Raw genomic sequence first — 15,855 nt, 5'->3', positions numbered from 1 at the left:
TGTGTTTTTCTATCTGGGGACCTCATACTTAGCGTTTCTGCTAAGGGTTAGGGCTAGGGTTAGGGTTAAGAAAGAGAGACAGCATAGAGAGCTAAGGAGAATACGGTTGGAATGGGCTTGCCAAAGGAAATGTAGCAGGATATGCTGGCTGGTTCTAGGGCAGCCTTTGGTTTTTGGGCAGCACTAGACATGATGGGCCCATGCTTAGTGGCTGTTGTTAGGGTTAGGGCTAGGGTTAGGGTTAAGGAAGAGAGACAGCATAGAGACCTAGGGAGACAGCGTTTGGAATGGGCATGCCAAGGGAAATGCAGCAGGATATGGTGACTGGTTCTAGGACAACCTTTCGTTTTTGGGCAGCCCTAGGCCTGATGAGCCCACTCTTAGTGACTCTGGTTAGGGTTAGAACTAGGGTTAGGGTTAAGAAAGAGAGACAGCATAGAGACCTAGGGAGGCTGCCGTTGGAAAAGGCATGCTAAGGGAAATGTAGCAGGATATGGTGGCTGATTCCAGGGCAACTTTTTGTTTTTGAGCAGCACTAGGCCTGATGACCCCATGCATAGTGGCTGTTGTTAGGGTTAGGACTAGGGTTAGGGTTAAGAAAGAGAGAGAGAATAGAGACCTAAGGAGACTACATTTGGAATGGGCATGCCGAGGGAAATGTAGCAGTAGATGCTAGCTGGTTCTGCGGCAACTTTTCGTTTTTGGGCAGCACTAGGCCTGGTGAGCAGCACTGAGCCCATGCTTAGTGTTTCTGGTTAGAGTTAGGGCTAGGGTTAGGGTTAAGAAGGAGAGACAGCACAGAGACCTAAGGAGACTACTGTTGGAATGGGCATGCCTAGGGAAATGTAGCAGGATATGCTGGCTGGTTCTAGGGCACCTTTTGGTTTTTAGGCAGCAGTAGGCCTGATGAGCCCAAACTTAGTGGTTTTGGTTAGGGTTAGGAGTAGGGTTAGGGTTAAGAAAGAGAGACAGCATAGAGACCTTGGGAGGCTTCCGTTGGAAAAGGCATGCCAACGGAAATGTAGCAGGATATGGTGGATGATTCCAGGGCAACTTTTTGTTTTTGGGCAGCACTAGGCCTGATGACCCCATGCATAGTTGCTGTTGTTAGGGTTAGGACTAGGGTTAGGGTTAAGAAAGAGAGACAGCATAGAGACCTAAGGAGACTACATTTGGAATGGGCATGCCAAGGGAAATGTAGCAGTAGATGCTGGCTGGTTCTGCAGCAACTTTTCGTTTTTGGGCAGCACTAGACCTGATGACTCTATTCTTAGTGGCTCTGGTTAGGATTAGGGCTAGGGTTAGGGTTAAGAAAGAGAGACAGCATAGAGATCTAGGGAGACTGTGATTGGAATGGACATGCCAAGGGAAATGTAGCAGGATATGGTGGCTCATTCCAGGGCAATATTTGTTTTTTGGGCAGCACTAGGCCTGATGAGCCCATGCTTAGTGGCTCTGGTTAGGATTAGGGCTAGGTTTAGGTTTAAAAAAAAGAGACAGCATAGAGACCTAGGGAGGCTGCCGTTGGAAAAGGCATGCCAAGGGAAATGCAGCAGGATATGGTGACTGGTTCTAGGACAACCTTTGGTTTTTGGGCAGTACTAGGCCTGATGACCCCATGCATAGTGGCTGTTGTTAGGGTTAGGTCTAGGGTTAGGGTTAAGAAAGAGAGAGAGCATAGGGACCTAGGGAGACTATATTTGGAATGGGCATGCCAAGGGAAATGCAGCAGGATATGGTGGCTGGTTCTAGGGCTGTATTTGGTTTTTGGTCAACACTAGGCCTGATGACCCTATGCTCAGTGGCTCTGGCGAGGGTTAGGGCTAGGGTTAGGTTTAAGAAAGAGAGATAGCATAGAGACCTAGGGAGACTGCGGTTGGAATGGGCATGCTAAGGGAAATGTAGCAGGATATGGTGGCTGATTCCAGGGCAACTTTATGTTTTTGGGCAGTACTAGGCCTGATGACCCTATGCATAGTGGCCGTTATTAGGGTTAGGGCTAGGGTTAGGGTTAAGAAAGAGAGAGAGCATAGAGACCTAAGGAGACTACATTTGGAATGGACATGCCAAGGGAAATGTAGCAGGATATGGTGGCTCATTCCAGGGCAATATTTGGTTTTTGGGCAGCACTAGGCCTGATGAGCCCATGCTTAGTGTTTCTGGTTAGGGTTAGGGCTAGGGTTACGGTTAAGAAAGAGAGACAGCACAGAGGCCTATGGAAACTACATTTGGAATGGGCATGCCGAGGGAAACGTAGCAGTAGATGCTAGCTGGTTCTGCGGCAACTTTTCGTTTTTGGGCAGCACTAGGCCTGGTGAGCCCATGCTTAGTGACTCTGTTTAGGTTAGGACTAGGGTTAGGGTTAAGAAAGTGAGACAGCATAGAGACCTAGGGAGGCTGCTGTTGGAAAAGGCATGCCAAGGGAAATGTAGCAGGATATGGTGGTGGATTCCAGGGCAACTTTTTGTTTTTGGGCAGCACTAGGCCTGATGAGCCCATGCATAGTTGCTGTTGTTAGGGTTAGGACTAGGGTTAGGGTTAAGAAAGAGAGACAGCATAGAGACCTAAGGAGACTACGGTTGGAATGGGCTTGCCAAAGGAAATGTAGCAGGATATGCTGGCTGGTTCTAGGGCAGCCTTTGGTTTTTGGGCAGCACTAGGCCTGATGAGTCCACACTTAGTGACTATGGTTAGGGTTAGGACTACTGTTAGGGTTAATAAAGGGAGACAGCATAGAGCCAGTCAAGAATTTCTGTTTTTTATGGAGCCTAGAAAAATAAGACCTTTGATACACAGATGATGTGTAATATGCCAGATTTTTATGTTCGCATGCATTTCTCTTTCATGTTTCATATTCTAGCATTCAATGCCATGTGCATTAGAAACCAATGAACAACATACTCTAAGTCTGGACTCCTCCTTTCTTTTTTTCCTGTGCTAGAGTGTATTTGAAATTTTCATTATTTTCAAATATAGCAAATAAATTAACATATTTTTGATGACCTTTTTTCTGCTAAGTGTTTCATCCAGGGGAGAATTTTATTTCATTGGAAGAACAGTGAGGTGGCACAAAGGCTGGCTTGTCTGTCAGACACTTTCCCTTTAGACAGGTGGGAACACCTCCACAGAGAAAGGGATATCTTCTGCGATCTGCACTGTGCAGAGTTAGCTAATGCGTATAAGTGGTGCGTATCACACTCGGCCAACATATCCACTGCAACTCAGGCAGACCAAGGTATACTTTATTTTTAGCATTTATGAAACACTTTTATGTTTGGCTCATTTAACAGTTTGGGAAATATCTGTGAAAAATCCTGGTAAAATCATATGCACTCATGAAAATAGTATCAGCTACCATAGCAACATCTATGCCAGCTGAGTTACCAAGTAGGGACCAACAGCCACAGAGATGATCAGAGTGGACACTGAAAGGAAAGAGAAGGGATAGAATTAGATATCTAATGTTAATTGCAATCTCAAATTTCATTCACTTGGACTGGCCTCAAAAAAAGGAAAAGGAAACAGGTAAGATTTTAAAGAGAGCCCTCCTGGATAGAGAGAGGTAGGTAGGAAATTTGATAAGTCTCAACCTCACTGAGGAAAAGGAAATCAACAGGGATCATCCTCACTTCTATCTGTCACTCATGTCGAGGGTCACTCTTGCACCAAGGGCCAGGGCCCTCCCCACAAGCCAGAGCAAACACCTCCACACAAAGTGAGGTCAACTCCGCTCTGCTGTTGTCTGCAGCAGAGCTTTATACCGGTGCAGGTGGGCATGCGCTAAGGAGCAGCGTTCTCATGGGCCAGCTACAGGCTCCCAGCTGATTGGTTGCCGGGCGTCAGTCCTGTTCTTCTCTTCCTGGTGAATCCCATTACTCCGGTTCCCAGTATTCTTACTAAGGCCCCAACATCTCCCCCTCTTTTTTCCAAAAAACAAAAATTAGCAATAAACATTGCAACATTTACAAAAAACAAATTAACATAGCTGTAAGCCTCAGCATTTCCCCTCTTTTTACAAAAAACAAAAATTGGCAATATCATGCATCAAAATATTACAAACAAAAACAAAGCAACATAGTTGCAAACACAAGTATGATCATTCTGGTCACACTTTTATGATAATGTTTCATTTTTAAATTCCCAAGACAAAAGAAAATGGTCCCAAAAGAATACACAATTTCATTTTGCTTACAACCACAGAAATTCTTCTTGGAAAGGTAATTGTGCTCATTTCAGCAACAGGAGAAGGAAAAAATCTTGCCCTTTGGAGCTGGGGAGGATGGGGGTCCAAGTTAGTATGGTCAGACTGGATATGCTATCATTTTTAGTTTTCAATCGCTGGAAAGTTCTTCCAGTCACAGAGTCCGCTGCTCTTTTCAGTTCCACATCTTGAGGAAGCTGTCCCACGATCCTGTTGCCACTGCCATTCCATCATCAGTCACACCTAGAATCATAGAATCATAGAATCATAGAATGCTTAGGGTTGGAAGGGACCTCTAGAGATCATCTAGTCCAACCCCCCTGCATACGCAGGGACACCTAAAGCACGTGGCACAGGACTGCATCCAAGCGGGTTTTGAAGATCTCCAGAGAAGGAGACTCCACAACCTCTCTGGGCAGCCTGTTCCAGTGCTCTGTCACCCTCACTGTTAAGAAATTTTTCCTTAAGTTCCTATGGAATTTTTGATGTTTCAGTTTCCGGCCATTTCCTCTAGTCCTATCAGTGGCCACCACTGAAAAGAGACCATGACCGTCCTCTGCACTCCCTCCCTTGAGGTATTTATATACACTGATTAGATCCCCTCTCAGCCTTCTCTTCTCCAGGCTGAACAGGCCCAGCTCCCTCAGCCTCTCCTCATAGGGCAGATGTTCCAGGCCCCTGATCATCCTTGTAGCCCTGCGCTGGACTCTCTCCAGCAGCTCCACATCCCTCTTGTACTGTGGAGCCCAGAACTGGACACAGTACTCCAGATGCGGCCTCACCAGGGCTGAGTAGAGGGGCAGGATCACCTCCCTCGACCTGCTGGAGACGCTCTTCTTAATGCAGCCCAGGATCCCATTGGCCTTTTTGGCCACGAGGGCACACTGCTGCCTCATGGTCAACTTGTCGTCCACCATGACACCCAGGTCTCTCTCCGCAGAGCTGCTCTCCACAAGCTCGGTCCCCAGCCTGTACTGGTGTCTGGGGTTATTCCTCCCCAGGTGCAGGACCTTGCACTTGGCCTTGTTGAATTGCATGAGGTTTTTCACCGCCCAGTTGTCCAGTCTGTCCAGGTCCCTCTGGATGGCAGCACAGCCCTCTGGGGTATCGGCTACTCCTCCCAGTTTGGTATCATCAGCAAACTTGCTGAGGGAGCACTCTGTGCCTTCATCCAGGTCATTGATGAATAAATTGAACAGGACTGGACCAAGGACTGACCCCTGGGGGACCCCACTAGCCACAGGCCTCCAACTAGACTCTGCACCGCTGATCACCACTCTCTGGGCCCTGCCATCCAGCCAGTTCCTAATCCATCTCACTGTCCACTCATCTATCCCACACTTCCGGAGCTTGCCCAGAAGGATGTTGTGAGGGACGGTGTCAAAAGCCTTGGTGAAGTCGAGATAGACGACATCCACCGCTCTCCCCTCGTCTATCCAGCCGGTCATTTCATCATAGAAGGCTATCAGGTTAGTCAGGCAAGATTTTCCCTTGGTGAATCCATGCTGACTACTCTTGAGCACCTTCTTGTCCTCCATGTGCCTGGAGACAACAGCCAGTATGAGCCGTTCCATCACTTTTCCGGGGACGGAGGTGAGGCTGACTGGCCTGTAGTTGCCTGGGTCCTCCTTCTTGCCTTTTTTGAAGACTGGCGTGACATTGGCCTTCTTCCAGTCTTCCGGCACCTCCCCCGTTCTCCAGGATCTTTCAAAGATGATGGAGAGCGGCTTAGCTATGGCATCTGCCAGCTCCCGCAGCACTCTGGGGTGCATCCCATCAGGGCCCATGGATTTGTGGGTATCGAGGTTCCTTAGGTGCTCTCTGACCCAATCTTCCTCTACCCAGGGCAAGTCTTCCTCTCCACCCGCTTCTTCTCTTGCCTCTAGGGCCTGGGGCTCTAAAGGGCTGCCCTTGGTAAACACCGAAGCAAAGAAGGCATTGAGCAACTCTGCTTTTTCTGTGTTATTTGTAACCAAGGTGCCCATCCCGTCCTCCAGCGGACCCACGTTCTCCCTGATCTTCCTTTTGCTGTTAATGTATTTGAAGAATTTTTTTTTGTTATTTTTAACGTCCCTTGCCAGCTTGCCTTCCAGACGTGCCTTAGCTATCCTTGTCGCATCTCTGCACTCCCTGACTACGTTCCTGTATTTCTCCCAGGGGGCCTGTCCTTTTTTCCACATTCTGTATACCGCTGCCTTCTGCTTGAGCATTGCCACAAGCTCCCGGCTCATCCACGCAGGTCGCCTGCCCCCTCTGCCTCCCTTCCTACACACAGGGATGCACTGCTGCTGGGCGTGGAGGAAGTGCTGCTTGAAAACTAACCAGCTCTCTTGGGCCCCCCTGCCTTCTAGAGCACTAGCCCATGGGATTCTACCGAGAAGGTCTCTGAAGAGGCTAAAGTTGGCCCTCCTGAAGTCCATCGTCGCAAGGCTACTTACAGCCCTGCCTCCTCCTCGTTGAATCCTGAACTCCACCAACTCATGGTCACTGCAGCCGAGGCTACCCCCCACCTTAACATCTCCTACTAGGCCCTCCCTATTTGATAGCACGAGGTCCAGTAGCCCACCTCTCCTCGTCGGCTCCTCCACAACCTGCGTCAAAAAGTTATCGTCGACGCTCTGCAGGAACCTCCAGGACTGCTTATGCCTGGCTGTGTTGTCCTCCCAGTTGATGTCGGGATAGTTGAAGTCCCCCATGAGAACCAGGGCCTGTGACCGTGAGGCAACATCCAGCTGCCTATAGAAGGCCTCATCAACCTCCTCGTCTTGGTCAGGTGGCCGGTAGCAGACACCCACCACAGTGTCTCCCACATTAGCCTGCCCTCTAATCCTTACCCACAAGCTCTCAACTCGCTCATCCTCGACTCCCAGGTTGAGCTCCATGCATTCCAGTTGCTCTCTCACATAAAGAGCAACTCCACCACCTCGCCTTCCCAGCCTGTCCTTCCTAAAGAGCACATAGCCTTCCATGGCAGCGCTCCAGTCGTGCGAGCTATCCCACCACGTCTCTGTGATTCCGATGAGATCATGACGCTGGGACCGCACACAGATCTCCAGTTCATCCTGCTTATTCCCCATGCTTCGCGCATTGGTATACAGGCATTTCAGGGAAGCAACAGAGGCCACAGGTTTCCCAGGAGGGGCGAAAGAGGACCCTCCGTGATCATTTCCTATCCTCACTTCCCCACTACCATACTCCCGCTGGCCGCCATCTGACCTGGGCTGTGCGGTACTGCTTGCCGCGTCAGTGTGCCACTCCCCTTCCCCCTTCTTGCCTAGTTTAAAGCCCTCCTAACCAGGTTGGCCAGCCTTTTTGCAAAGAGACGTGTGCCCCTCTTGCTAAGATGAGTACCATCGTTCCCCACTAGCTGTTGGTCATCAAACAGAGACCCATGGTCGTAGAAGCCGAAACCCTGTTGCCAGGTCCAGCGGCGCAGCCAGTTGTTTAGCTGCCATATTCGCCTTCTCCTCCTTGAGTCCATTCCCCTCGTTGGCAGAATGGAGGAGAACACCACCTGGGCACCTGTACCTTTGATGGCCATCCCTAGGGCTCTGAAGTCTTGCTTGACGTCCCTCATTTTCCCCATGGCATCATTAGCACCCACATGAATCAATAGTAGAGGATAATAGTCCGACTCCTGAACTATTCTTGGGAGCCTTTCTGTGATATCCTTTATTTTGGCCCCAGGCAAGCAGCACACCTCTCTGGATGAGGGGTCCGGTCTACATATCAGTGCCTCTGTGCCCTGCAGCGTGGAGTCACCCACGACGATCACCCGCCGCTTCTTCCGGGTGCTCCTTCTCACTTTAGGGGGAGCAGCCTTGCTGCTTGGATTAGACTGCCCCTCTGTAGAGATCCCCTTAGACAGGCCTTGGTTCAAGGCCTCCTCTATCTGATTCACATGTTCCAGGGCCTCGTACCTGTTGAACGTGGTCACCGGTGGAGGTGAGGTGGGCTGTGGAGGGGATCTTCTGCCACCTCGAGTGGGGACCCGTTTCCATTGTTGGTCGTCCCTGGAAACTGTTAAGTCCACCCCCTCTACCCTAGGGCAAGAGGGCACTGGACTTTCTGACTGAATTGGGGAGTTCTGAGGGTAGCTTTCCTGGGAAGACTGCAGGATGCAGCTCCACCTGTCGATTTCCCTTTCGCATTCCCTGATGGCCCTCAGCCTTTCTACCTCCTCCTTTAGCTCCGCCACCAGGCTGAGCAGGTCATCCACCTGCTCACACCTAAGGCAGGCTGTGCTTTCGCCACTCCCCGGTAACATGGAGAGGCCCAGGCATTCCCCGCAGCCAGCAGCCTGGACCGCTGCATGTTTCTGTGGCGGTTCAGTCTGGGTCGCCACAGTCTTCCTGGCGGAAGCTCTCTGCCGAGTGGAGACCATGTCTTTACCTGACCCTTACTCCCTGACCCCTGCCCGCACCTCCTGCCTGCGCAAACTGCCGCGCTAACTGCCGCACCACGCCCTCCCTGGCGCGCCACGCTCTGTTTGCCCGCTCTGTTCGCCGCGCTCCTGGTCGCTCGCGCTCCCTGGGGGCAGCTTTTAAATTCCCGCCTGCCCTGCCGGCTCCGCCCGCGCTGAGTCAGAGCCGCCTCTGGCCGGGAGCTCAGCACTGCCCGCACGGGGGTCGGCGCTGGGGCTGCCTCTCGCTCTGTTGTTCGCCTCTAGACAAGGAGCTCCGGGACGAGCGTCCGCTCCAGAGCCCTGCCCTTCGAGATCTGAGCCAAAAAGGCAGTTTCACAGCTTTTAAATTCCCGCCTGCCCTGCCGGCTCCGCCCGCGCTGAGTCAGAGCCGCCTCTGGCCGGGAGCTCAGCACTGCCCGCACGGGGGTCGGCGCTGGGGCTGCCTCTCGCTCTGTTGTTCGCCTCTAGACAAGGAGCTCCGGGACGAGCGTCCGCTCCAGAGCCCTGCCCTTCGAGATCTGAGCCAAAAAGGCAGTTTCACAGCTTTTAAATTCCCGCCTGCCCTGCCGGCTCCGCCCGCGCTGAGTCAGAGCCGCCTCTGAAAGGCTGAGTCAGAGCCACCTAAGCAACTGACACGGTTATCATGACCGGCAAGGACACCTGCTCTATCAGCTTTCAGTGTATCCCAGACATTGCAGTTGAAGTCGTCATAACCAGCTAGGAGGAGACGTAGCTGTCCCAGATTATAAGCTTGCCATCCTGGGAGGCACTGACTAGAAGCCTGGAATCAGTCTCCCAGTGCATTGCGTAAATTTTAGCCAAGTGTCCCCGGAGTGTTCTTCTAGTACGCATTTGAATTCTCCCCACGGGGTCAATGTTGGCTGTGATCTGAGCCAAGATGGCATCAGCACATGCTTTCCTAGCATCCCTGATTTGGTTTTTCAGTTGCTCGGCCTCCTGGCATAACTGGTCAAGCTCACTCATTTTCCCGTGCTAAAGTTGCACTTCACTGCCACCTCTGAGAGGACCACAAATCTGCCCTTCCGTCCGCTGCTCATTAACAGGCCCGGCTCGTCCGCCTGCCCTGGCCTGCTCCGGGCGACACTGCAGCTTGGGGGGGGCGGGAGAAGAAGAAGAGGGTGGCGGTTGGGGGGGGTGGGGTGGTGTCGCTGGCTCTCAGCTCCTCCCCAGGGGACCAGTGCACATCAATTCTAATATGTGCACGTCAGTCTCTAATCACTGTGGATTTTGCCACAGAGAGGTTGACTCCTGCGCTTCCGCGGGTTGCGGCGGAGAGTTCGTGGAGGCAGCCATCGTCTGGGGATACTTGTTTGCCGCGTCCCTCACAACGCGGCGGCTCCCGTTTCCCTGTATCGGCATGCCGTTCTTGCGGAATCGTGATCGGCACTCCACTGCCTTGTGCCCAAACCTCTGGCATCTTGCACAGGTCCCATTGAATCCTCTCAGGCCCATATCTTCCATCCTGAACCTGTTAGGACACTTCCCTTTCATGTGTCCTAATCGACCACATAGGAAACATGTTCCATGAAATCTCTTGTCTTCCTTTCTAGACATTCTTTCTCCTTTAATTGCTGCGGCCAAAGCCACACCATGTATTTTTGCCTTCTGTTCTTCCTCCATCATTGGCACTCGGGCACAGGTCTCTATCATCTGGACAATTGAAGCTCCTGGTGGCAAAGTAGCTAATACTTGCTTACAAGTTTGGTTTGCGTTTTGAACTGCTAAATCTTTGGCCAATATTGCTTTCATTTCCGAAGGCACATTAGGTGCCATATCCAGGGCTTCCTTTAGCCGATCAACAAAATTGAAAAAAGACTCATTCGGCTTTTGTGTTATTTTGGTGTATGGCAACTGTGGCGTTCCTATTTGTGGTAGTGCGAGAAAAGTGGCTAGCGCTGCATTTTTTGATTGCTGTAGTATCCTGGGGTGGAGCGCTGCCTGGGCCTCGGTTGCCCGGTAACGCCCATTGCCCATCAGTTGATCAAGGGTGGCAACCCTTAATGGATCGTCCATACTGCGATTTAGATTCTCCAATTGTTTTTCCTCTAATCTTTCCTGCCATTTTGCTAACCAAAGCATGTAAGCGGTAGAGGAAAGCAGGAGCTCCATTATCGCTCTGCTATCTGCAGGCACCATATGGGAATATTTAAACAGAGCAGAGACCTGATTTCTCACCAACTTATTGTCGTGCCCATACTGCATTATTGTTTTTTGTAAGCCTTGAACCAGTTTCCAATCGAGAGGTTCCCACCTGGGGCCCTGGGCTCCCGTTACTACAGGAGCTGCTAGTGGTGTTAGTACAAATTCTCCTTGTAACTGAGCATTCTCTATGAGCCCTTTATACCGTGCTCCCGCATTAAATGTTGGATTAACAGGTGGCATTTCCTCATCATTACTTCCACCTGCAGTGGAAGTGGCTGGGAGCTCCGGCAACAATCCTTCTTCAGCTGGGTCACTTCCTCCAGCTGCTTTCTTTTGAATCTTAGGAGCATCTTTTCGTGCCTCCCACTGCTCCAATTGTTTATCTACATTTTCCAACCCTTCCACTATAGCCCTATGGGCAGCCTTATAGGCTGCCTTCACATCTCTGGCCTTGGACCCGCAGTCTAATCGCCGCATTTGTTCTAATAATTCTGTCATTCTCTCTGCTTGTCCCCGAAGTTCCTGTCGCATTTTTTGAACCATGGCATTATCATCGTCCGATCCATCTGGGATCGGTACTTTAACTGGGTCCACTTCCATTTTGGGCGCTGTGGGGGTTGGTCGCTTTTCCCCCTCCCATTCGGGTGCTGTGGGGGGTGGTCGCTCCTCCCCCTCCCACGGGGGGAGATACTCATCCACTCCCCCCCATACTTCTTGTTCGGCCAAAGTTACCGGACATGCCTGTTTAGGTGAGGTTACCTTTCTCTTATTATCTATTTTCTCACACTGAATTGGCTCAGTATTGTTAGTACACTCAGAACTTTCAGACCCGTTTTCCTCTTCTTCTCCATGGAGCGCTTCCCAGAAAGCAATAGCGACTAACCGCTCAAACATAGGCCATATGAGACAATATGTTTTTGTGAGGCGCCACGCTTCCTCTGAGCCTAATTGTACACCGTCCCATAGTTCTTTTCCTACTCGCTCCCATGATTCAAATTTACATGCCTGGGAGGCTTCTTCTATGATTTTTCTCTTCTTACAAAATAGCAATAAATCAGTTAACTCAGTTTTTGAGACCTCAATCTTAGTTTTTCGAGCAAGCCTTACGAAGCGTTCAACAGTATCATGTTCCATTGCTGTTGCAGCAACTTCCACTCTAGATGCGGCAATTCCCATTCTGACTCACCAGGTCATGGTCACAATCCGCTTTTCTCCAGTAAGATCCCTCGCGTTCTCGCACGATCACGTCGGGGTCACCAGATGTCGAGGGTCACTCTCGCACCAAGTGCCAGGGCCCTCCCCACAAGCCAGAGCAAACACCTCCACACAAAGTGAGGTCAACTCCACCCTGCTGTTGTCTGCAGCAGGGCTTTATACCGGTGCAGGTGGGCATGCGCTGAGGAGCGGCATTCTCATTGGCCAGCTACAGGTTCCCAGCTGATTGGTTGCCGGGCGTCAGTCCTGTTCTTCTCTTCCTGGTGAATCCCATTACTCCAGTTCCCAGTATTCTTACTAAGGCCCCAACACACTCAACTGATTGTTGTGTTTTCAATACTTTATTTTCCCCTGCGTTATGGTGTTGTACCAGATTTCACACAGGTGCTGAGTGTCCTTTCCACGTGTTTGCTTTCCTAACTGTTTCCTCTGCAATATCAGCCTTGGGCGCTCACTGTAAGAGGCTAGATAATGGATTTCTTGCACCAATAGATCTTGCTATGGTCGTATGGGCAAATATACCTGTCACATAGATCAATCTAGGTATATAATAATTTTCTGCCAAATGTTTAATGCGTCTTGGTCATAGGGCACTCTTTCACACTGTTTCTGCTCTGTTATGCAGCACACAGACCTCGGTTTGAGATATTTACTCCATTTCTTTGTACCTAAGGTAGCAGGAACCAAGAGAGAATTGTGTGATGTCTAGGATGTGTGATATTTTAGGATGAAGATATTAAATGTTGCCCAGGACAGCTCAGCAGGCATGATGGTCTTGAGACCTAATGGTTCCTATTTTATGAGATATTATATAAGTTCGCTGGCGATGTAGACAATTTCAGTAGAAGAGTTCAGTGGAAGAATATTTATTTTTGATGACTTTTCTTCTGTTAAGTACTTCAACACTGAAAAATAAAATTAGACTGCATTTCAATTCCCAGTTTGTATGGCAGTATGGAACCTGCCTCTCTTACTGGCCTGTTGTGTAAACGCGTTAGAAGTCACAAGACACTCCAATACTGTTGTGTAATAAAAAGATACCTGTCTGGTTGTGTTTGTTTCCCATGGCACAACTAGATGCAGAGATCTTTTTAGCTTCCTGAAGTACCATTCTCCAGTGCCCTGAGAGAGAATTAACCAGCAGCAGAATAAGGCAGTAAAAGAGAAATGAACTGACATTTCTCTCTGAAACACCTGAGAGTTATGGGGAAAAGGAGAATTGACCTCGGTAAAAATATTTCTGTTTTTCTCAGAAATAGCACATGTCTGCTTGCCATGAACAGATAGGAGGAAAAAATCAGCAAAACCAAAAAGTTATTTGGTATGCTAGGACTAACTTAACTCATGTTGATAAGTACTCCTATTGAGAGTATTCATCGAGGTCGTGAGGTATTGAGAGAGTAATGGGTTTTCTAGTAGTGATGTATAAACTTCCAGAAGAAATGTATGAAAATGTGTAATTAAAATACAACTAGATTTCACTCTGTTTCATTAGCAGTTCTTGCCTTGGAATTACATGACCTAGATCTGCCTCTAAACAGATAAATTTCATAACAAGACAAGTTTTCATACTTGGTGACAGTCATTTGTGCACGGAGGCCTGAGCACCACTTACATCCTTGTTCAATTCTGCTCCTCCGGACTTAACTGGGATTTGGTTAAATTGACAGCCTCATGTTGCTGCTTTTATAGGGAACTGAATTCACCTGATGAGAAGAAAGTTTTCTGTTTGATTAAGGTAAACTTATTATAAACCTTCCATAGAATATACATAGAATTTCTAACAGATAGGGACTGGGAATTAGAAAAACTTGAACAAATGTTCATAGAGTTATGTGAACAAAGCCTTTTCAGTTAAACCATGTCCCAGACTGCAAACAAAAATTCTGTTGTGTGGATCTGAATGAATACAGAATGCAAAGAAGTGAATGGCAAGGCTGTTTATCACCAGTGGAGAGATGCTTGTGCTTGGTGAAAATTCACTCCCAGGTAGAAAATCAGGTAGTTAAATGCACTCAAACTTTCCACAGTAGCACTTTGGGAAAGAAATTTAGGTAGTAAGCACTTCTGGAGCAGCTCATTTAAAATTCTCCTCTTGACATTTTTTTTGTCTGTGGGAGCAGCATATTGTCTACCTGCAGGATGACTGTCTGTCAGGGCTAGGTTTGCTATAAAAATAAATGATAATGAAAAATGTACAATTAAGTGGCACAGAGCATAGCCCTGGGGGAGGAGCTCTGCACCTTGTATGGACACCAAAGTACTGCATAATTGCTGCAATATTTGCAAATGGGGTGTAATCTTAGTGGCATGTTAAAAATATTTTTAAAGAATGGCCATGAAAAGTTAATATTTAATTTATCTGGCTTCATTGCCAAAGAACAATTCTGATTTCATGCCAGCTTCACAGATGAAGAACAAAAGAGTTTCCTCAGAGGAATGATCTCAAATCAGGATTAAAAAAAAAAAAAAAAAAAGTACAATGGGCTTCATTTTGAGAGTCTTGTTTTCAGGAAATTGTACTTGTTGAGACTATTTTTTTGCTAGAGTAAGGACAATTTTATGAATTGATTACTTTATAAAGAAGCCATTCTTTATTTTAGATGATATCTAGCAAGCAAGCAAGCAAGCAAAAACATGTATCCCAAATCTGTGTAAATGTAAGCAGGGAAAGGAATGTACTTTTAAAGCAGGGAAGATTACCATTTCTAAATAAGATTTGGAAATAGCTGGACAGTTGGTGGGAAGGAAATCTTAGAAAGCTGATTTAGAAATGAAATTGTACAAAAGAAGAGATCCAAAGAGGTATTAAATAAGATAGAAAAAAAAAATCCTGTTTCTGGGGAGCCTTATAGACTGTCTTCTTCATGTGTAGGCTATACTACAGCTAGTAGCAGGTCTTTGCTAGTTGCAATTTGGTTCATTGTTGTCATGATTCCTTCTGTTTTCATAGTTTTCACAAAAAAAAAAAATCCTTGGCCAGTCATGCCAATTAAAGTATGGGACAGTTCTTTCTTGTGTTCTCTCATAATGAAATACATTTTTGCTTTTCTATAAATTCTCAAGCAGGCTAAGAGCTACTTTTGCCTGAGCCCCAGGTCCTTAGGAAAGAACTTGGAAATATTTTTTTTTTCTTACAAGTATAGAAAAATTCAGGGTAAAAGGGACCTCTGGCAGTCATGTAACCTGTCTGAAGCAGGTTCAACGAATCATTGCTAGACCATTTCTTGGCAAGCTTTTGGTCTAGATCAACTTTTATGCTCTAAAACTATTGCCAAGAACTGTTCAGATCTTAGCCCAGGCCATGGATCATGATTAGAAGTTCGTTAAGATACCATTGCCCAGCTCTGCCGCTTAGGTGGCTTTAGTAGCAGGAACATGGGCCCACTGTTCTCAGTGCTAGTGAATCCTTATTCCAGGGATGTAACTCCAGACTTGATTCTGCTGCGGCAGTTCGGGGTGGCTTCCATCAGTGGTAGAAATTGCTCCTGAAATAGCTGCCTTAGAAGAGGGTAGTGAACAGGACCACATGGGAGTTAACAGTGAACTCACATGGGTAAGATCAAGAAAGATCTTACTTAAGAGAGAAACATATTAATAATTCTTTCATCTTTTTTTATTCTTCATTTTGTCCTAGAAAATTGGGGAGGAGGAGAGCAGAGGAGAGATGGAAGGTGCTGAAATGCAGGAGGTTTCACGTTTGAAGGGACTTAGCATTTCCATGTATAATTTCTTTCTCTCTGCTTTTCACATTTTATCCATTAGGTTACCTTGATTTTGTATTTCAATGGAGCTTTATAGAAAACCATGTGCAAGTCAGGCAGGGTCAGGAGAAACAATCTGCGCCCCTGATTTTCTTGTGTTTTTTTTG

At 48.0% G+C, this 15,855-nt stretch overlaps 1 protein-coding gene and 1 long non-coding RNA gene across 2 annotated transcripts; both read right to left on the bottom strand.

Moving 5' to 3' along the window:
- Positions 1 to 4,339: 4,339 nt before the first annotated feature.
- Positions 4,340 to 9,331, bottom strand: LOC148595866 (uncharacterized). Its single transcript, XR_015914401.1, has 2 exons — positions 9,228 to 9,331; positions 4,340 to 4,444 (listed from the first exon to the last, which is right to left on the bottom strand). It is a non-coding gene; the product is annotated as an uncharacterized LOC148595866 (long non-coding RNA).
- A 146-nt stretch (positions 9,332 to 9,477) lies between these two features.
- On the bottom strand, positions 9,478 to 11,312 carry LOC148595865 (endogenous retrovirus group K member 21 Gag polyprotein-like). Its single transcript, XM_088540067.1, has 3 exons — positions 11,227 to 11,312; positions 9,934 to 10,710; positions 9,478 to 9,487 (listed from the first exon to the last, which is right to left on the bottom strand). The coding sequence occupies exons 1-3, from the start codon at positions 11,310 to 11,312 to the stop codon at positions 9,478 to 9,480; spliced, it is 873 nt and encodes a 290-aa protein (XP_088396193.1).
- Positions 11,313 to 15,855: the final 4,543 nt, after the last annotated feature.

The sequence above is a fragment of the Tinamus guttatus genome, unplaced genomic scaffold, assembly GCF_059628265.1.
Source record: "Tinamus guttatus ecotype Peru unplaced genomic scaffold, ASM5962826v1 Tinamus_guttatus_pri_ptg000052l, whole genome shotgun sequence".
In the NCBI taxonomy this organism is placed as follows: domain Eukaryota; kingdom Metazoa; phylum Chordata; class Aves; order Tinamiformes; family Tinamidae; genus Tinamus; species Tinamus guttatus.
This window is presented reverse-complemented; position numbering and strand designations above follow the sequence as displayed.

Excerpts from the sequence above, each read along its gene's own strand:
- LOC148595865 (XM_088540067.1), bottom strand. The coding sequence starts at position 11,312 with ATGGTTCAAAAAATGCGACAGGAACTTCGGGGACAAGCAGAGAGAATG. Across the intron at positions 10,711-11,226 it reads ATGCGGCGATTAGACTGCGG|TTACATGCTTTGGTTAGCAA; the intron begins GTCCAAGGCCAG and ends TTCCTCTACCGC.